Genomic DNA, 22,399 nt, shown 5'->3' on the forward strand with positions numbered 1-22,399 from the left:
CGCGTGCAGCGGGGGTGAGTTAAGGGGGTCAAAGGATATTTCCGACTTGCCGAAAGCCCCGACGCGAATTTTCATCGATTTATTCGGTTTTCCACGTCGTGGAAACCGGTTTCACGGTCTCGTCGCGTTTCTTCCATCGATTATACCCGCGTTACTGCGGTACTCGATTAATATGCGACGCTGACGGAGGAACGACATGCATGGGGAACAGAGGGAAATGGAGGCGCTGAGAGGACAAGAGGCGTGTTCGAGTCGGCGAGTGCCACGCAAATTAGAAGCTAACACGGCTATCGGTATGTCAGCGTTTTTTTGAACGTCGCTCTGGCTATTATGCAGCGCACGACTTCGTTAAAATCAGGGCTGGTGACGAGACGATCCTCGAAAAAGCCCAGTGACGCACCGCGCTGCCTGTGTACAGCTTTGGATAGGAAAAAAGAAGATTCCCGACTCTTCGTCGCTTATCGAGCTTCTCCGCGCTTCGAATGTTCATTTCGCCGCGTTTCCAGCGTTTTAGCAGATCTAGGAATTAGCTTTCCACGCTCTCGACAGCCTCTACCGATTTGGATCACGGGGACTTTCTTGGGAATTTTTTTCTAATAGACTACTAGACTTTTTAATACGAGAGTTTCCCGGGTTTATTTAGTCATGCTCGGAGAACATTCTGAATTTTTTTCGGTGCAAAACAGCGAAAATTTTGGAAGTTATGTAATAATATATATAGGCTGGTTCTAGGGGGTGTCTTTTACCAATCGGGATCAAAAAGGACCTATTTGGGAATTTATTTGGCAAAAACCGTAAGGGTTATTGACACACGGGTTTCGCTCTTTTATTTGCTCATGTTTGGAGAATACTTACCATTTTTTTTACTGCCAGATAATGAAAATTGCAGGAATTATATAAAAATATATATAGACGGGTCAAGGAGGTCTTATAGTAATACGGGTCAAAAGGGACTCCTTTAGGAATTTTTTTCAAGGAAACCATAATAATTTTTAATACCAGAGTTTCGCTATCTTATTTATTCGTCGTTAAAGAATATCGACGATTTTTGTCGACAATTATAACTGCAGGCTTGAATCTTGGCACATTGTTTGCGAAGCAACATCGCGAGATATTAGCTCCGAAACCGTGGATATTCGAGCACGTATGAGTTTCGATTGTAGATTATACACGTTAACCCATATTGCTACTGGAATACACGCGTCGTATTTAAATTATGATAATAACGGTTAACGTAGCGCTCGGGTCGAAGCTCCCACGAGCACCCTGGCTTGCGCCTATACCTCAAAGTCAGCATCCCATCCCCGAGCTCGCAGCTACCAGAGGGTGACGAGCAGGATGAATTGCACCGTCGTCTATTAACTGCTTCTCTTCACTGAGGTATACTCTTACCTCTTCTACTCGCAAGCAAGTTTATTCTTGGGCCTTTTTGCGTCGATCTTAGCCCCAGCCTCTGTCTAGAGTCCCCCTGTCTGAATACCTTAGGGATTTCACTCGTCATCCGCAAGTTTTTAGGGACATAGGATCGCGAGACTATTTTCTAGTCATACCTGTAAATAAATTTCATGTATTCCCTTTCCAAAATTAATCGAAATTTGCAATTCGGGAGCTTCCTCTGGATGGGAGAGTCCATCTATCAAAATCTGACCAAATCCTTTTGTCAGAGAGCTCGTGCAAGCCGAATAATTAAATTAAGACTATGACAAGGATCAGACTGTGTAATTGCAATAATCGGAAAACCGGTTTGTTTCGAGAAATACCAAAAGAGGAGTAAGAGGATTAGCGTCCAGCTTTGTCTAGTAGTGCCGAGATTATATACCTATTTCTCTTTACCATGCTGCTTCTATTATCACCTTCAAATGCTGTGTTTAGTTATTCATGACACGTCTAGTGCTAATTCCAGCGATAAATATTCCCTCTGATATGAAACTATAACCGGACAAAATATAGATCTCACTCTCGATTCTATTTGACAGTTAGCTCGTGTGCATCTTCTGACGATATATAGCTTATTCCAGCAAGCGCATAGTCTCTATTTATTTGACAGTCTTTTTCATCAGGTTCAGATCCAGATCCAGATCCAGATCCACATGTAAATTATGCACGCTCCCCCAGGACGCACTCGGTCACGTCCTCCTACAGCCCTGATCGCACCTAATCTCGGGTACTTAGCCCCCTAACGCGTCTCCGCGACTCCGGAATCACCTACCAGCGATAAACATCGCGAATATTCATTTCCAAAATAACAGCAATCCCAGTGCTTATTTGTTCAAACACGCGGTGCCTCCGACCCAAGTTCTGAATTGTCTCACGCTGATGACGGTCGTCCGGCAGCTTCCACGGGATTCATTTGAAAGAAGATGTAGGTCAGCAACTGGCGTCGCCAGGTTTTCTGGCGGAGATATTTCAATAGGTGTGCGTAAGAAATAGCCGGCGGACCTGCGGCGTTATTGTCTGGTAAGAAATTGCGGGAAAACAACGTGTCAGCCCGAACGAGTCAAGGCTGGGCGGCATTATCCACGGCAAATCCCGTGTCGACGTGGATTTTCCAGGCATCCGTGTGCACGGAGGACACCGTGTGCACAGCCTGGTATGTACCTTTGGCCGGTACGCGTTGCTGGCATATTTGGCAATGGCGTCTTGTAATAATGCATGCGTGAGCCACGATGGAGCCAGCAGCCTGTGAAATCTGAAGGGATCTCGTGGACTTCTATGAAAATGAACGGAACGCTTGTAGTCCGGTTCACCGATCATTCGTAACGTCACAGACGACCTGCATGATCGATCCACGAGCATCTCGTAGCATCTTTCTCGTCGTGCTTGGATAATTCCCGGGCCAGATGAGCTGGGTAGCAGACGATATACCGGTGATCGTGATAAAACTTGATACGCAGGTATAAAAGCGAAAAATGTTCGATTCGCGTCAGGTTTCTATAGCCTTTGCATAGTTTACGAGATATTTAACAATAAAAATCGCTTTTCACGCGTTGCTACCTAAAGTATCCGCGGTTTATTACACGTGCAAGCGCGACAACAACCCAATAACAATGGTAATCATGGAGTACACCCGACTGGTGGCCTCGTAAAAATTCTCTCTTTATCGTCGTTCGTGTTCCTCTCCGCTAAAAACCCCGTGCAGTGATAAAAAGACGCGAGTAGCAGTTGAAAGATCAAACTACGTAAGTGCATGCTGGACACGCACTCGTACGGTGGAATAAAATAATTGATCTATCGGCGCGCCATCTTGTACCGCCACTAGCGCCACTAGCGGCGACTTCTCGAACGTATATTCGGTATGCGCGTGGAAGAAGCGTCTCGACTCGAGCTATTCTACTTCGTTTACATTTTTAAACAGACTTCTATTCCCTCGAGGATGTTCTTTTCTTCGTTGCTTTAATCCTTTCATTTTCTCGCCGTGGAATATCTTCGCGTACACACCTTAAACTGCTGTCACGCGAGAAATAGGAAACGATGGATTTGATAAATGAGAAAAGTATTCCGGACGATGGAGTGATAAGAAAACGCGAGTAAGAAAGATCAAGTACATACTGGGCGTATACACTCGCGGAATGAAATAATTGAACCACGGACGCGCCATCTTGGTGCCCGCGAGCGAGACTAGCGCCGCCAGCGTCGATTTCCCGAACGAATATCCGGTATCTACAGAAGCGAAAAACCTTTACCGAGCTATTCTACGTCGATTTTCAATTTTAAACAGATTTCTGTATTCTCTCCAACGTTCTTTCCCTCGTTCCGATGTTTTTTTATCTTCCGCTTGTAGAATATTTTTATATACGCTGCTGAAACTGCTATCGCGTCAGAAACAAGAAACGCTGGACTTGATAGATGAGCGAAGCTTCCTGGACGAGTACTCTCGTCCTTCTATTTCTACCTTTTTTCCGGAGAATAAATTATCTTCTTCTTCCACCTTCGAGACTTTATCGGAAGCACCAGACATCTTCCGTGTCTGTACTTACAGGAAACTTGAAAAAAAAATAAAATAAAATATCTCGAGCTCTTCGTTCTCCGCGCACAGATTTCACTTCGTCCCACCAGCATCCCTCTCCGGTACGTCACAGGGTGTCGTTACCGATCTACCAGGCCGGATATTAAAAACTCGTACGTTTCGCGTGCACAGTTTTATGCGGCTATACCAGGCTCAATGGCACGGTAAGGAAACACCGGGAAAAATGTCCACGAATCCTGGTGTCTGACGTTTATATTAGTACCTCGATATATAGGCCCGATACCGGATATCGCTCACAGGTGTGCGATCCCTTCCAACCACGATGAAGCCTTGTTAATCCAAGCTAATCGGGAACAGAGGTGGTTAATGGTTAAAGGAGGGCCGCGGATTATCGCGTTGGCATTCGTTCGTTGGACAAAACTCCGTCAATTCGGGTTAATTAGGAATGCCAACGTAGAACGCAGTGACCAGGTGAGCATCGCGATAATATCGAACCAAGGTAATCTAGAGCAAGTGGTTTTTACGGTATTATATATAGAGCAGCGAGGAACATGGCACATAACAGGGGTGAAACAGGAAAGAAAAATATTTCCAATTTCTACTGCTCTTAAAATATGATCGAATATTACGATTCCCGTTCTAAAATATTGTCCACGCGATTAGTAAATTTTATTCTGTCCTCCGACTGCAATTACGGGGACAATAAAATTCGCCACGAGCCACTTAGTCGATAATTTAAACACGACTGTAAATTAAATGAAATATATCGGGTAACGTATTTCGTTTATACCGCACTGTTAACTTCTACGCTCGTGTTTCCGGTCACTGCTTAGCTACGATGCCGGACCAAGGTGACTACTAGCGCCGCGCGAGCCCGGATCAACAACAGCGGCCGCGCGCGGACTTCTGGTCCCCTCAGTCGGCCATCTTGTCTCGCGTCGCGCGAAACAGGATTTCTTGCCGCGCAAAGGGGATTTGGGAAATTCCATTTACCGAATCGCAGTTTGTACGACCGTTTAATTCTCCTGAATCTCCATTGCGATGGTAATTAATTGAACGGATAAAGGGATCTCTGTTTCAATGAATCAGAGCCGATAATACGGTATAAAATTTGTCGGAGTCTGCCGTTTCTTCCAGTCGGCAGCGATCCCATCCTGCCATCCGAGGGCAATATAAAAGTAATTTCATTTTATCGGGTCGCTCTTTATCGGGTAATTTTTTTCCCGCAACAAAAGCTCGCGTATCTCTGGCCGGTGATCGCGGGAGAAATACACGTGGCCGTCTCTGTTGCAGGAAACGAGATACTGTATCGGGATGAAACTGGAAATCTCCTGATCTATCACGTCATATCGAGGAAGCCGAGGAAGATCCTGGAGTACTCGAGTAACAACGTGAGTACAACGTGTTTTCCTTCCGCTTTGCCAGCTCCGAGACGGACGCTGGTCCCTCGAAGATAATTAGCCTCGTTTCCAACGATTTCTTTCACGATAATTATTTCCTTCTCGCAATTTCACAGACGCTGGTATCGAGCTTCGATCATCAGCTCTCGGCCGACCGGAAATACCTCCTGCTGGCCATCGACTACCAGAAGGTAAGCTACATTTGCACGACACATTGCACCGGAATCCGCTCTTTATCGTTGCCAGGAGCCGGTAGAAATGAAAATTTCGCCGTTATTACGCCGTGGACGGACCGGAACTGCGAATAAATTTCGCGCAGACTGACCACGAAATTACCTCGTCTGATAGGCTTCGATCAATACCCGCACCTGCCGGCCATTTACATCGGTCCACAAAAGTGCGCGAACGATACATAAATCGCGCGATGCCTCGCCTACATATACGTACACGCGCGGATAAATCGTGGGAAAAACGTGTCGTGGAAAAAATGTCGGAATCGAGAGAAAAAGCGAGGGAAGGGTGGCAGGGAAAAAGAGGAAGAAGGATATCGAGCGATCTCGAGGACGAAGATGAACGGTTCTCGCGCGATGCGTTCGACGAATTTAACCCGAGTTTCCGCTGAAACTTTCCCGTCGCGTCGAGTGAAACTAAGGATTCCGTTTTTCAACTTCCCCGTTATCCGTTTTCGCAAGTTTCTCTTCGTTAACTCGAGCCCTCGCGATCCCATTTTTCGGATCCCCTATTAACCGAACCCGCGACTTCCGGGCCGCGCAACTTTCATCCCTCTCGCGATTTGATTTCACGCTATCGTCGAGACGACCGTGTTCGCCTAACTTTGTCCCATCGATCAGATCGGCGGCGATTCGATCGGAATGCATAACGAGATAATGGCCGCGGAGGACCGGTCGTTATGGCTGCCCATTTCCGGCGGAATTCTTCCGTCGGGAAGCGATCGCTCGGACCGGTTTACGAGGGCAAATAAAAAGGCCTTCTTCCGCGCTATAACGCGCGACAGTTGTTTTATCACCCTCGAAGTTTACATTTGCATTTAAATGAATTGGCCACGGCGAAAGATCCGTGCTTTTTTTCGTCGGGGGGCGGGTTATTTGAAATTCAGCGGCACGAGGACGGGGAAACAGCGAATTTCGTTTCGAGCTTTCGATCCCGTTTTTCCACCAACGCCTGTCCCTATGCCCTCCTCGCGGACTCAATTACGTCACTGGTTATTCCAAAATAATCGCGCGATTCGCCATGCACATGAACGCGACGAGAATCCATTTATAGATGAAAATGGGATATAGTAATTTTGGGTTTTGCATATTTCGTTCTTGACTCGTTCTTTGTTCATCGAGGAGGATATAGCGCGTTCGAGGAAAGAAGGCTCAGCGTGTTTACATCTTCACGGCTGATTAACTCTGCTAATACTCCGCTCATCATAGGCAGTGACCGTTATTGACCGAAGATGGTGACGAAGGTCATCAGTTACCGTTTTCAGCCAATAGCAGTCACTGCTTGTTATCAGGAGAGTGTCAGTGAAGTCAATCAGCCGTGAGGATGTAAACACGCTGTGTTTCCTTTCCTCGAACGCACTATATCTTCCTCGATCAACAAAGAACGAGTCAAGAACGAAATATACAAAACCCAAAATTATTAACGGTCACTGCCTTTGATCAGGAGAGTGTCAGTAGAGTTAATCTACTCTGAGGATGTAAACACTGGGTCTTCTTTCCTCGAACGCACAGTACATCGTTAGCGTCAAAATTCTTATAAGCAACCGAATGACTTCAAATTGCATCTTAACACTATGCCGTCCGCACTTCTAATGGGGATTCTTTTGTTTGGTCATTCGATTTACCATTTGCCCATGATGCCAACGTGGTGTCACTGACATTTGCTCGATATGTCATGTTTTCGCATGACACCAATGTGGTTCCACCAGACGGCATAGTATTAACCCTTTGCACTCGGCAATTCTTTCGTTACAGAAAACTAGTGATTCGAACACTTTCTGCCATAAAATCTAGGATTTTTTTAAAACGATAAATAAGAAAATGCAAATTAAGACGTGGAATTATTTTACCTCGACATTCCACGCATCGTTGAGTAATTTTAGATTTCATATATTAATTAACATCGATCTTTAGAATGTGATTAAATGGCGACTGAGTGGCGCCTCTCGAGTGAAAAGGGTTAACACTAAACTTGTGGATAAAATGAATATTTCATATATTAATTAACATCGATCTTTAGAATGTGATGAAATGGCGACTGAGTGGCGCCTCTCGAGTGAAAAGGGTTAACACTAAACTTGTGGATAAAATGAACTAGATAATACCTAGGACCTCTTTAGCGACTATCACACAAAGTATATTTAAGATAAAATATTTAAATAATAGTCTATTTGAATGGTAAATAGGTGCACTCTTTTTAGAAGTTGCTTCTCTCTCATTCACTCTACATATTGATTATATTTACGTGTCCACTCTTTGACGCTTCTGAGACAACTGTTTCATTCTGGCACATTCTTCTAAACATTTGTTCAAACATCATTCACACTAGACAAACACTCGGTCATATATTTATATCACATATTGCACAATTATAGGACAAATGAGTTTCACTCGTTCAACTTCGCCCACACCCACGAAACCAATATTCAGAGAACCTACCACGGCCTGAATAAACACTTCTAGATATTTGATTAAAAATTTCGTATTCAACGTTTGCGGTGCTGTCATTTCGTTTCTCGATTTTCCTTTTAATATAAATATCGCAAATTTTCCAATATCTTTGTTTCTTCCATTTTCTTCATCTATCTGTCAATTGACAGGTCGTGATAGGTTCAGTGTTACGGAAACTATCGAGGGGAACTTGTATGCAGGGGATAAATTAAAGAACAGCTAGATTCGGAAATTTTCATGCGTCAAAGTAGCATCGAAAAAATTAAAATCCGTTTCTAACGAGCTCACCCGTTATGCATGTATAATACATCGGATCGCGCGTACTAATTTGAAGCATGCTAACGGAGATACTTGCCGAGTGAAAATAAGCGAGGTGGCCATTTTATAATTGCATCGTATATTTTTCACTCTCGCGGGGAAGAATATTAAAAAATCAGGTGAAATTTTCAAGCTCAATTCGAGCGAAATTCGCTGCGCGACGCGTCGTTTAGGCTCCGTTTCCGGTTATTCGGAGCAATTTGCGTGGCGGTAACTTCCGGTGGACTGCAACGCTTCTGCCTGCTGAAAAGTAAACCAATTTTCCGATGTTTTCACGCGCGCGGGGGTTATCAGGTTTGGAAGTTACGCGCAGGCTGGAAAAGTTGGCCGCGTACCGCCGGCAGATATAGTGGATTTTAAGGGCGGATCGAACGCACCGGTGGCCTAGTTCAAGGCGGCAATAAACGAGAAAAAGTGGGAGAAATTATGAGCCCCTTTTGGATCGACTCGCGGTTCCGAAACGCGAATATCGCTCTCTGGTGCTCCGATGAACCTCGCTTTCGGAAATAGACTATGTCGAAATTAGCTTCCACTTGGCCTTTGGTTCGGCCAGTGCTGGATATAGACTAGACCCAATTTCGATCCCTTGCTTTCGGATTCTTACGTTAGAGAACGGTGGAAAAGTCGCCTGAATTTTTGATTCGTTTGATTCGTTTATTCCGGGCCATTTTTACCATTATTTTTCTGATAGAGTTGTCCTAATCGTTACAGTAATTTTTTGGAAACATTGGGGACCAAAATGGAACTTTTATTATAGCCTATTTTAGGTCGTACTATTATTACGCTAGAGATTGATAGAAAAGTCACGTGAATTTCTGATTTATTTGATTCGTTTATTCTGGACCATTTTTATCAATATTCTTTTGATAGAGTTGTCCTAATCGTTACAATAATTTTTTAGAAACGTTGGGGACCAAAATGGATCTTTTATTATAACCTGTTATAGATCGTACTATTCGTACGTTAGAGAGCTATAAGAAAGTCACGTGACTCTCCGATTCGTTTAGTTTGGACCATTGTTACCATTATTTTTCTAATGGAGTTGCCCTATTCGTTGCAATAATTTTTTGAAAACCTTGGAGACCAAAATGAAACTTTTATTATAGCCTATTGTAGATTGTACCATTCTTACGTTAGAGAGCGATAAGAAAAGTCACGTGAATCTCCTATTCGTTTGATTCGTTTATTCCGGACCATTGTTACCATTATTCTTCTGATACAGTTGTCCTGTTCGTTGTAGTAATTTTTTGGAAACGTTGGGGACCAAAATGGACTTTTTATTAGAGACTATTGTAAATCGTACCATTCTTACGTTAGAGAGCGATAAGAAAAGTCACGTGAATCTCTTATTCGTTTGATTCGTTTATTCCGGACCATTGTTACCATTATTCTTCTGATACAGTTGTCCTGTTCGTTGTAGTAATTTTTTGAAAACGTTGGGGACCAAAATGGACTTTTTATTGTAGCTCATTTTCGTGCCATTTTATTTTATTTGTTTATTTATTAATATGTACATTAATTTAATTATTTAGTCGAGGATATCAGTTTAAACATTTTGAACCACCATGGTCCCACTGAGAAAATAAATTACGGTTACAGGTGACCAATATGGCAGTTAACGTAACAAGCCAGCGTTATCAGTGATCCGAGTCACTGAGAACGACACAAATGTCACGCGATTTGGAATTTAAAATTCGTTTACTTCGTTATTACACGTAACAAAATCCTCCTACTCGTTATCCAATGAAACGTGCCATTTCTGCTACTATCGGTCGATTTCAATGCGCGATACTAATACAGAAGTCACGCGATCTGGAGTACTAAATTCGCTTAATCATACCTTGTCAGCCATCATTACCATTTTACCTATTTCGCCCATTTCGCTCATTTCACGCGACGAAATTCCACTCGTCCCGATAATTCTCCGCAAACGTCCAAATTTATGGTCGCATCGGACCCCCGGAGCTTCGCGCTAACTCCCCGATTATTCGCCGAAACTTGTTTCTCTTTCACCCCCGAATCAATACCACGGCTACCTTGGAAGAACCGCGAACGGATTCGCGTAAAGAGCGAGCACAGATCGGTGTCGGATGCGACCGTGCGGATGATGTTCTTGGAACACGTGTTCCAACGTAATTCCAACTGCAGAATGCGAAAGCACGGCGTGTGCGGAGCAGCAGATACACGCTAAATACCATATAATACCTGACATGCATAGTGCCTACGCAGTCGACGGTCCTGGCTTCCCGTGCCATTCAGCAGCACGCATAATCGACCAACAGGGTACCATCCTACGTACTGGCCGGCCCAATTGCATACATTATGGCCACAGTATCCCAAATCTCTTCCACCCCGTCTCGCAACTGCCCCTCTCGCCACTTATCTGCTTCTCCCAGTATTTCTCTCGGGAGTAATGGTCCCTTTGTTTTCTCCCATTTCGCGTCTACCCGAGTGCTTTATCAGTGACGAGCCTCGAGTAACCGTTGTCCAGGGTTACACCGTTCGAGCACACGGCTCTTTTATCTATCCCGTGGTTAGGCCAACAGCGTCGCGGAGTTACGACTCACTCGGCGCCATTTTCTCATCGATACTTGGATCGCACGAATCACCACGGGCAACTGTCAGCCGGTTAAAAATTTCACGGCCACCCTGACGGATCTAGTTGTCAGGCACAGCGTGTCCCCTACGCCCCAGAAGCAATAGCTCTGAGCTGTTTAGGCGAGCTCTACGTCGTTCCATTCGCAATACGACGACGTCTGTGTCCCGTATTCAAATTCAAAATCCGATAGATTTATTTTAGAATCACGTTGCACCGGCTGCGCTCTCCTCTCCGCACCCCGTCCGCGCCATTTCGTCGGCCGCGACCCTCTGTCAGCCTCCCTTCAACCAGTCCGCGCTCTTCTTTTCCTATTTGTCTGCTTTCGCCGGCTACCCGCGTCAGTAGACCCGAATCCCACGGTTTCCACCTTCGTCCCGACCCTCCGTCAGGTCTCGCTACATTCGCACGCGCGCACAGCAGCGCCATCTCGGTCCCGCGACTCCCGTGTAGCGGCTACCGACCACCCCGTTACCGCTGCTGTGCAATCCTGAGTTATGTACGACCGTGGTCACCAGCTGGATTTCCAACGGGTGGATCCGACCTGTCCTCCTGCCGTTCCTTAACTAACCGCCTACGACAAACACGCCACCATGATGCAAATGACCGAACGAGAACCCAAGTTGAGAGAACTCGCTGTCGGATCGGTGAAACAGGGCTAGTTAGAGTGTACCCTCTCAAGGTCGATTTTCTGGTGCCTGTCCAAGAAGTGAGTCACTTGGCCGAGTGTCACGGTATTCAGACGATTTATTTATATTTCGAATGCTTGTGTCTTGATTCAAGCTAGGTAGACTCAGAAACGGTCTAAGTCTATGGCAGCCATTTGGTAAAGTTTGCGAAGGTTTGGACAAACAGCCGTTAGATAAGGGTCAGGTGGCCATTAACCTAGGCTTGGACTTCGACGTTTGGCACACGCGACGTCAGTGGGCCCGCAACCTTAGGACCAGTGTTGGGATGTCGGATATCACCAAATCGTGACGTTATCGAACTTCTGATCACGCGAGGGGTAGGTTCAGGCTTGGGGTCAAGGGTGAATGGGATTTGGAGGAATACGGATCCATTACGAGCTTAATTCTAACCGTCGCGTGATCAGAAGTTCGGTGATGTCACGACTTAGCACGAGGTATCAAAACACTGACCAGAATTGACAGCGATTAGGGTACAAAGGGCTCGGTAGAGGGTAGTTGGGATAATCTTGCGAAGAGTAATTGTCGATTAGTACTGGTATTAGATCCCGAGAACGTCAGGATCCAAAGGATCGAGAATTTTTCCTGGTCTCCCGTCCCACATGGATCATCGAGATCGAGCACACCCCTAGTGATCAACGATCATCGGTCCACGGAATAGTACCCGAATCGTATCCAACCTCTTTTCAAAAGCATTTCTTAGATCCGTTGGTTTGTTTACACCCCGAATTTGTCCGTAGTCGCTTCAGATTGGTCCGTTTAGATGCAGGACGCGTGTGGCGGTCATGGTCCAGCGTGGCTATCAGGAACCGATCGGATGTCCACGTGCCAGACGTTCCAGGGGCCGCTGTCCCGTAGCGTATAAAATCGAAGCTCGGTTCCGGGTATCCAAAGAAGCCCTCGATGTTCTCCACGAATTTTATACCACCCTCGAGCCGTTATCTTCTTCTTATCGGCAAAGGATCGGCCGTAATGAGGCCTGCCTCGAGCACTGTCCTGCTTCTCGAAATCCCCTTAATTCGCGCCGGAATAGTAATTTTCAACGGGCTCTTGTCCCACCCCTCTTCGTTGTGCTCCAATTTCACGACAAGAATGTCCGGATCGGCCCCTTTTCGTTTCTTCACTCCCCCCTTCATCCACGGTTCCATTGCCGAGGACTTTTATTTACCGGGCGACTACGGGGCTAGCGAATAATTTCGCAGGCGTTCGAGAAGTTTCGCCCTTACGATATCGGCTGGAAGTTTTTCGGGATTAAAAAGAATATTAAAAAGAAGCGCGACGAAGCGTGCTGCGAGCGATATTAGTTAAAGGAATCTCGAGGGCCGCTTATTTACGATATCGCCGCATGATTGCGAGAAGCAGCCATCGCGGAAAGCTGTTGGTGCCCGGCACCGATACCAGCTGCCGTTGAAATGCACGCGGAACCGAGCAGGGGTTCTCAGCCACCGGTGGATGAACCAACCCCGAATACTAATGCGAGCCAGGCCCGGTCGTTCGGCTTTCCGTGCACGAGCACGAGCAGTCCTCCCCGCGGACCTTTTTAGTCGTTTTCCAATTGAAATTACGACCCTCCATGAGCGTGATGTCCGATTCAACGGCTGTACAGGCTGATCCAATAGCGTCTGAATTTTAATCCGCCGAATTTTAATGCCCCTGTCGTTTTCGAGATCTTCCCGATCGATCTCGGCCAGACGGAATTATTTATTCTATCTCGGATCGGTAGGGTATCTCGGGGCTGGAATTTGTTTAAATTTCTCGGCGGGGGTGTGTCGGTGCATGTCTTCGACAGAGGTTCCCTGGTCCCGTGTCTTTCGATATCAGACGGGGCTGCAAGTTGGAGTAATGGGAGTGGGCGCGGTATTACCGCCATGCAATTAATCACGGTGATTAATGCCGTCCCGCGCAGCGATTAATGCGTGTAATTAATGACAAATGTTATTATTATCGTCGAGTCACTCGATTCGAGGGGTGGAAACGGTCGGACGGGGTTAAGCGGCCAGACTGAGAGACTCATCGATCTAGTAGGTCTAGGGATCGAGCCAGGGATCGCCGTTATTTCCCGACCAAACGATCCCGTCACTTCCGATGCCGGGTAAACTCACTCCATCTCGCTGAAGATTTATTTATTTATTTATTTTCCAAATCAACCGGTGCGATCCCTTTAGTATACCATAAAATATTTACGAAAGATAAGAAAAATAAAAGATAAGTTAATCTCCTTTAATAATGCTAGCGATTCTAAAGTGATTGTTCAAATTGACCACGTGAAATTGTTATACTGACCAAAGATGGTCCCAGATGCTGATAATTTAAAATCAAGTCAATATATCAAATATTAGATATTAAATATCGGTATTCCAGATATTATGATATTAAGCTTTTCAAGTTTTCCGAAAGTGATAAGTTACTATATTTGTAGTTTATCTCCACTAATAATTTTAACAATTCCAACGCGATGACACAAATCAATCATGCGAAATAATTATTCAGATCATGTAAAATTAAAAAAATGACGACTCAAAGATAGTCCCAGTTGCTGATAATTTAAAATCAACTCAATGTATCAAATATTATAAATTAAAAATCGGTATTCCACTGATATTAAGTTTCCCAGGTTTTCCAAAAATCTAATTTACTATAATTATAGTTAATTTTCCCTAATAATTTTAACAACTCTAACGTGACACAAATTAATCGCGCGAAATAATTATTCCAACTACATAAAATTAGAAAAATGGCGACTCAAAGATAGTCCCAGTTGCTGATAATTTAAAATCAACTCAATGTATCAAATATTATAAATTAAAAATCGGTATTCCACTGATATTAAGTTTCCCAGGTTTTCCAAAAATCTAATTTACTATAATTATAGTTAATTTTCCCTAATAATTTTAACAACTCTAACGTGACACAAATTAATCGCGCGAAATAATTATTCCAACTACATAAAATTAGAAGAAACGTGACTCAAAGATAGTCCCAGATGTTGATAATTTTAAATCAATTGAATATATCAAATATTATAAATTAAATATCGGTATTCCACTGATATTAAGCTTTTCAGATTTTCCGAAAATCTAAGTTACTATAATTATAGTTAATCTCCTCTAATAATTTTAACAACTCTAACATGACACAAATTAATCGCGCGAAATAATTATTCCAACTACATAAAATTAGAAGAAACGTGACTCAAAGATAGTCCCAGATGTTGATAATTTTAAATCAATTGAATATATCAAATATTATAAACTAAATATCGGTATTCCACTGATATTAAGCTTTTCAGATTTTCCGAAAATCTAAGTTACTATAATTATAGTTAATCTCTTCTAATAATTTTAGCAATTCCAACGTCATGATACAAATTAACCACGCGACATAATTATTCCAACTGTATAAAATTAGAAGAAAGGTGACTCAAAGATGTCTCCAAATTCTAATAATTCAAAACCAGCTCAATGTATCAAATACTATAAATTAAACATCGGTATACCACTGATATTAATCTTTTCAGGTTTTGCCAAAGTCTAACTTGCTATAATTAATAAATCGATACACTCGAATTTCTACATTATACCTTCCTCATTTACTCGCGACTGGGAAGCCTGTTAACCGTAACTGGATTAGACAAAGGGACGAATAATATATGCGAAACTGATCGATACAGATAAACACAGCCTTATAGGGTAGTACATCGTGACTGTTACCGAACGCGTAATTCGCCTCGATAGATCCCGCTGGATCGTACGTGGCAATCGGTGATCGAAATCGCGACGCTTCCGCGCGCGTGACGCGCCGAAAAATAATACTAATTGGGGACGTGGGAAATGCACAATGGCCGTCTAATGAATTTCCGGTTGCGAGTGTACACGCGTAGACAAGTTTGCTGATTATTGGAATTTTCCATGCGGGGTTAACGCGGACACGGACAGGGTGGGCCCGGGGGTGGGCGCGGGGGTGCGGCGGAGGGCGAAACACGAACAGAGGTTGCCTGCCAGAAGGAAAGCTACGAAAGAGAATATTGCTGCGCCACCATCCGGTCCTTGCATCATTAGAGGATGCTCCGCTTGCACGATAGCATGTCACGTTGCCTGCCGCATAATGTGTACCTTCTGCGTGGAGTTTTATCTCGCGACGTGTATCGCGCGCGTTTAATGAAGTCACGCGGCGCGCTTCAAACATCCAGAGTGGAAAATCGGTCTCGCGCGCGATCTCTGCTCGTTAACGTCGCGCCGTTCCTCTCGATCTTCCTTCCATCCTCCTTTTTTTTCCCCGCCGCGATTCCTGCTCTTTCGCGCCCCCTCTCCCCCTGTCTTATTATTCCTTTCGCCTGGTAAAAACGACGATTTATCGGCAGCTTTCCTTTTTTTCCCCGCGTTCTTTGAAGGCTTGTCCGACACGGTTTTCTTGCAGCTTCCCTGATCGATCCGTTTCAAGGATGTTCCTACAGGATGACGCACGGAGAGTACGACTACGGGTCTACAGGCTGGGCCGGATCGCTTAGCAAATTAGCAACGTGTTTCGAAATTCTGGGCAAAAAGGGTTGTATAGTTGTCTACTTTACTTATGTTTCATTGATGAGGTTAGGTTAGGTTAGGTTGCGGGTGTTTGTCGAAAAAGACGCAAATCGAAGGGTAGAGTGTTCGCATACAGGGTGAAACGTATATGGAGGGTGAAGATATATGAAAGAGTCAGAATATTTTAAGATTATTCGAGAAAGACGAATGAGTTCTTGAAATGTATGAAATTTTTGAGATGCATCGTATGAGCAAGGAGTCATAAGCAAGAGTCAGTCATAGAACCAAGCAGTGACAGAGTTATTATAGTTGTCAATAATCGCAATAATAAGTTCTTGGAATGTATGAAATTTTTGAGGTGCATCGTATGAGCAAGGAGTCATAAGCAAGAGTCAGTCATAGAACCCAGCAGTGACAGAGTTAGTGTAATTGTTATCAGACGCAGTAATAAGTTCTGCGAATGTATGAAATTTTTCAGATACATCGTATAAGCAAGGAGTCATAAGCAAGAGTTAGTCATAGAACCAAGTAGTGACAGAGTTATTGTAGTTGTCAATAGTCGCAATAATAATTTCTTTGAATTTATGAAATTTTTGAGATACATCGTATAAAAAGGTGTCATAAGCAAGAGTCAGTCATAGAACCCAGCAGTGACAGAGTTAGTGTAATTGTTATTAGATGCAATAAGAAGTTCGTGGAATGTATAAAATTTTTGAGATGCATCGTATGAGCAAAGAGTCATAAGCAAGAGTCAGTAATAGAACCAAGCAGCGACAGAGTTATTGTAGTTGTCAATAGTCGCAATAATACTTTACTTTTAATTTCCCTGTAGCACCTAATAAATATACTTTAGAACCTACCATCTCTTCTTCTTTTGTCAATCTATATCCTCTACATGTATGCATGAAAGAGGAGGATTAGAACAGCATAAATGCACAACCAGGTTCTCCGATTCTAATAAATAATGATATAATTCGAATAATCATATACTCGCTATTTCACCCTGACCCTACCCACTGATCTTACTGTATCATTCGCTGTTTTACTGAAAATTGAACACTGAACTGTCCTACATTATATATATGATGTCTCAGTAAAGGGGTTGATTCTACGTGAAAAAGCGAATCGAAAATGAAGAATAAAATTTTTTCATTGGAAGCTTCGTTGTCGAGAAAATCGACTTTAAATATTCACTGAGCGCGCTGGTATTCTTACGGCCCGCCCTCCTTAGCCAAAGTTAAGTGCGCGCGTACTCTGTGAATATTCAAAGTCGATTTTCTCGATAACGAAGCTTCGAATGAAAAAATTTTATTCTTTATTTTCGATTTGCTTTTTCATGTAGAATCAGCCCCTCCTCGAGTGTACCACCGATACTCATGTATCGATGGTCTATTCATATAAGCCACGGCCAAGTGCTCGCGCATTCGGTGAATATTCAAAGTCGATTTTTTCGGAAACGAAGCTTCCAATGAAAAAATTTTATTCCTTATTTTCGATTTGTATTTTCACGTGGAATCACCCAGGTCCCATTTATACTATCGTTAGTGAGACACCCTGTATAGAGGGTGAATAAACATGGAGGTTAGAAAAGCACACGATATCACAAGGAAATTCGACGAAAGTTTGCGTGAACGTAAAGCTTAATGGGATGACCAAAGAGACCCCTAAGATCCCGTTGTTGTTGGGCACGATTGTTTTCTGCACCCCCATATAGGAGCCGAAACCCAGCTAAATACGTGTATCAGTTTTGCTCGCGAGTAGAGGGACGATAAACGTCGGATATCGTTATAATGCAGCATAGTCGGTTATCAGTGCCCACTCCACCGACACGATGTTTACACAATGCGTCGTTGGGCTTTTTGCGCGTCCAATAAATGTTGCCGTGTGCCCGGCATTAATCATAGCGCCGTTGAAACTGCAATAAACGCGGAGAAATAAAAGCAGGCGGATACGCGATAGCGATCCAATAACTCCGATCTCACGGATCTTATTTGCACGAGCCGATATTACATTTATAATCGTGTCGTTTTATTTTCATCCTGAAAGAGTAGCGTTTCCGTCCGTGTGCTCTCTTCACATCTCTTTGATGACTTTTTTCGAGCAAACCGGTACCCTTTCAGGAGATCGCAATGAGGGACCATTTCTTTGAAGCTGTTACTATAGTATAGCAGTCTGTTAAATCGATGCTTGTTAGGATCGCGATGTTTGATAGCGTTAGGTCCACCTTCTTGAACAAGATGAACCTTGATTATTGGCTAGAGGTGTCACACTTACGAATAGGATCATTCGACACAAGAGATCTAACTTATTTTGTCGCTATATGAGACTGTCACGAGTCTAGAAATATGAGTGTCAATTCTTGACACCGTTCTGACTGGTAGCCTACTAGTGCGTGACTTATAAGAAGCTAGGTGAGGTCTATCTATTTTAATTACACCTGTCAATCTCACCAACAGCTCCTATCGCAAAATCTTTTTCACTATGAGCAATTAGGATTCCTGAATCCATTTTATGAGACTTTTCTTAAGACATGCACAGTATTATCCATCGATGAGCAGAAGAATAGCAGCTAGGACGTGAATGCTCGAGAAAGAAATCGGAAGAAATAAACCACGTGTACGAGATCCACCGTAAAATCTTGACACAGACGTAGATTCGCTAGAACTCGTAAGAAGCCTAGTAAGGCCTATCTATTTTAATGAACCTGTCTACCTCATCAACAGCCCCTATCGCAAAATCTTCTTCACTCTGAGCAGTTAGGATTCCTGAATCCCTTTTATGAGACTTTTCTTAAGACATGCACAGTATTATCCATCGATGAGCAGAAGAATAGCAGCAAGGACGTGAATGCTCGACAAAGAAATCGGAAGAAATAAACCACGTGTACGAGATCCACCGTAAAATCTTGACACAGACGTAGATTCGCTAGAACTCGTAAGAAGCCTAGTAAGGCCTATCTATTTTAATGAACCTGTCTACCTCATCAACAGCCCCTATCGCAAAATCTCCTTCACTCTGAGCAGTTAGGATTCCTGAATCCCTTTTATGGGACTTTTCTTAAGACATGCACAGTATTATCCATCGATGAGCAGAAGAATAGCAGCAAGGACGTGAATCTTTGACAAAGAAATCGGAAGAAATAAACCACGTGATCGAGATCCACCGTAAAATCTTGGCATAGACTTAGACTCGGCAGAACTCGTATAGTTCCCTGGTATATTACGATCTTGTACTAACTTTACCAGTAGCTTAAAACCCTTAGCCATCCAGCGACCCTGCCAACGCATCAGATTCATGCAGTACACGTAATTCGTCTTTTATATCCACCCGAATTGTTTCTTACCGTCCGTCCAACGCGAATTCGTAGACGCAAATGTGTCTCCGGAGTAACACCGGGGGAGCCTCTCTATTTCCAATCCCCGTAATCGATACATTGTCCACGATCCGTCAGGGAATACCCCACGGTTCCTTGGACGAACAGTAAGGATAAGGCGTGCCGTCGCAGACGTTCTCAAAGATGTCCATTAACCGGTGGAACAACCAGTTGACGAGCAGGGAGGCCATAAAGCACCGTGTCCCTCGCTCTCGGCCGGTCACCATGAAGATTTAACGCCCCCGGTCATCACGGTGAAGCGTCGCGTTATTTATTCAATGTTCGTCCAAGCGATAAAACCGGTGCCAGCAGCCCGTGTCCCATCGTCGACCTGGTCACGTTGTCACGTAAAATCGGTTGCAAATGATGCCGGTAATCACCGTCGCTGGCTTCTCGCGATGCCCCGAGGAGGATCACGGATCACGGGCCACGCGTTTATATTCCGTTTTACGATTTTCGGCCGTACACGACGAATGATTCGACGGGAACGTCGAGTTTCGAAGGAATTCCGTTTTATGCCAGCGATCTCTGCGCGATCCCTGCGGTTCGCTGATGGCTGGTGCTCCGGGCCGAGATTGGATCGTACGAGGGTCATTTTGCTCGCTGAAACTTCTGTGCGGGAATTTGTGTTTGCAAGTGAGATGGAAGAGCTTGGATCGTCGATTTATCGAAGTAGGTACCTTCGAGTGTCTCGAGAACCGTCGGGGTTGGGCCGGGCTCCTTCGAGGGAAGAAATCTCGTGGCGCGACGTCCGAGGACTCGAGGTTCGGGGGATAGTACCAGGGGATGATGTAAGATCATGGTACAAATTCTGCGGTTCTTCGGTTTAGCTTGACTACTTTATCTTTCGTTTGACAGTTAACCCTTTGCAGTCTGGACGGTTCGAGGTTAACCGTATCGTGGAGTCAAGTTGCTGCCACAATAGGCATTTCAAATTGCCACTGCACATTTCTGTTTGGTCGCTATTGATAGCACTCGACATAGCACTCCATGTCAAATTCTAAACATATGTGGTCACCTATATGAGTCTTTCGGCTTTATCAGTTGTTTTCACCAAATGCACATGAGTTTCTTGACCAAATTGACAGTTTACTTAAAAAGCATATATGCGGTCATAGTCCTCAAAGGGTTATAGATTATTCGATAGATACCGCGAAGTCTGAGATTTGAATGTGTTAATTATTAAAGTGTCAAGTGTATTTTGGATTTTGTAGATCCTTTGAGAATAGTAAGACCACTTCCGATCATCTGTCGATATATTTCTCTATTTTTCGCGATAATTTAATTTGACAGGAATGTAGTAATTCATTCCCTGAATCTATCATACGTTGCAACCAATCAGGATCTGTGACATGTCCCGATCGACTTGCTATGCTTTTGCTAGCGATGATTCTCGTGGAATGGTGGTACGGTGAACTCGGAAGACAACGATACTTTAGACGTGGCAATCGATCATTCCTATAAACGTGTCTGGCTGGGAAGAAGAAAGGAAGGCTAGGGAACGTCTCGACGAGGACGAGAAAAAGGATCCCGTTCTATTCTCATCCTGGAACGAGACCGATGATTTCCAGACGTAACAGCTGCGTGGTGGAAAAAACTGTCGCATTAATTCACCACGGGTCGGCCGATTAATTAATCATTACGTTTGCGGGACGTCGGATGAATGGGTCAGCTAGATTGAAAGCGTGCTGGCCGCGCACGTAGCGACAATGAACTATGGGAAACGGATGACCGATCAATTACCGCGGAGAGCCTTTGACAGTGGCCACAAAGAACAACGAACTCCACGCAGCCACCCCGTCGAGAACGTGCAACAAGAAGCCCTTAGCAAAATTCTAGGACAGACCTGCGTCCATTAAAATGTCAACGCGATCGAGCAGAGGCTAGACTAGTCTAGTATCGATTTCGTGCTGATCACCTAGTCTAGCTATCGACCTAGTCCAATGGTTGCTCCACCGATTCCGATTATACCGATCTTACTTCTTCTCTTCTCTTCTTTTCTCATTTCATCTCTTTTCTTCTCTTCTCCCCTCTTCTCACGTCTTCACTTTTCTCTCTTTTCTTCTTTTTTTCTCATGTCTTCACTTTTCTCTCTTTTCTTCTTTTTTTCTCATGTCTTCACTTTTCTTCTCTTCTTTTCTCTTCTCATGTCTTCACTTTTCTTCTCTTCTCTTCTTTTTTCTTCTCCTCTCTTCTTTTTTCTTCTCTTCTCTTCTCTTCTTTTCTCTTCTCATGTCTTCACTTTTCTTCTCTTCTCTTCTTTTTTCTTCTCTTCTCTTCTCTCCTCTTCTCTTCTCTTCTTTTCTCTTCTCTTCTCTTCTTTTCTCTTCTCTTCTCTTCTTTTCTCTTCTCTTCTCTTCTTTTCTCTTCTCTTCTCTTCTTTTCTCTTCTCTTCTCTTCTTTTCTCTTCTCTTCTCTTCTTTTGTCTTGTCATCTTTTCTCTTCTTTTGTCCTGTCATCTCTTTTCTTCTCGTTTCTTCTCTTCTCTTCTCTCCTCTTCTCTTCTCTTCTTTTGTCTTGTCATCTTTTCTCTTTTCTTCTCTTCTTTCCTCTCCTCTTCTCTCTTCTTCTCTTCTTTTTTCTTCTTTTGACTTGTCATCTCTTCTCTTCTTTTATCTTGTCATCTTTTCTCTTCTTTTGTCCTGTCATCTCTTTTCTTCTCTTCTCTTCTCTTCTCTTTTCGTTCTCCTATCATCACCATTGGATCCTTCTCTCTCTTCTGACCTCTCCGTTTCTTCTTCTCGTCTTTCTCTTCTTTCTGATATCGGAATTATTCGATTCCGGTTATTTCCGATGCCACTTTCGATAATCGGTCAATTATACGCGCGATCAAACGAATCACTTGTAATTTCTAGCTA

At 43.9% G+C, this 22,399-nt stretch overlaps 1 protein-coding gene across 1 annotated transcript in view; it reads left to right on the forward strand.

The window, feature by feature from the left end:
• The first annotated feature begins 4,805 nt into the window (after positions 1-4,805).
• The window catches only part of LOC108546375 (venom dipeptidyl peptidase 4), a 306,649-nt gene continuing 289,055 nt past the window's right edge, over positions 4,806-22,399 (forward strand). The window contains exons 1-3 of the mRNA XM_017898424.1: positions 4,806-4,818; positions 5,261-5,358; positions 5,484-5,558. Of these exons, the coding sequence (XP_017753913.1) occupies positions 4,806-4,818; positions 5,261-5,358; positions 5,484-5,558 (186 nt within the window). The remainder of the gene's footprint in view (positions 4,819-5,260; positions 5,359-5,483; positions 5,559-22,399) is intronic.

The sequence above is a fragment of the Eufriesea mexicana genome, unplaced genomic scaffold, assembly GCF_001483705.2.
Source record: "Eufriesea mexicana isolate 0111107269 unplaced genomic scaffold, ASM148370v2 scaffold630, whole genome shotgun sequence".
NCBI lineage: Eukaryota > Metazoa > Arthropoda > Insecta > Hymenoptera > Apidae > Eufriesea > Eufriesea mexicana.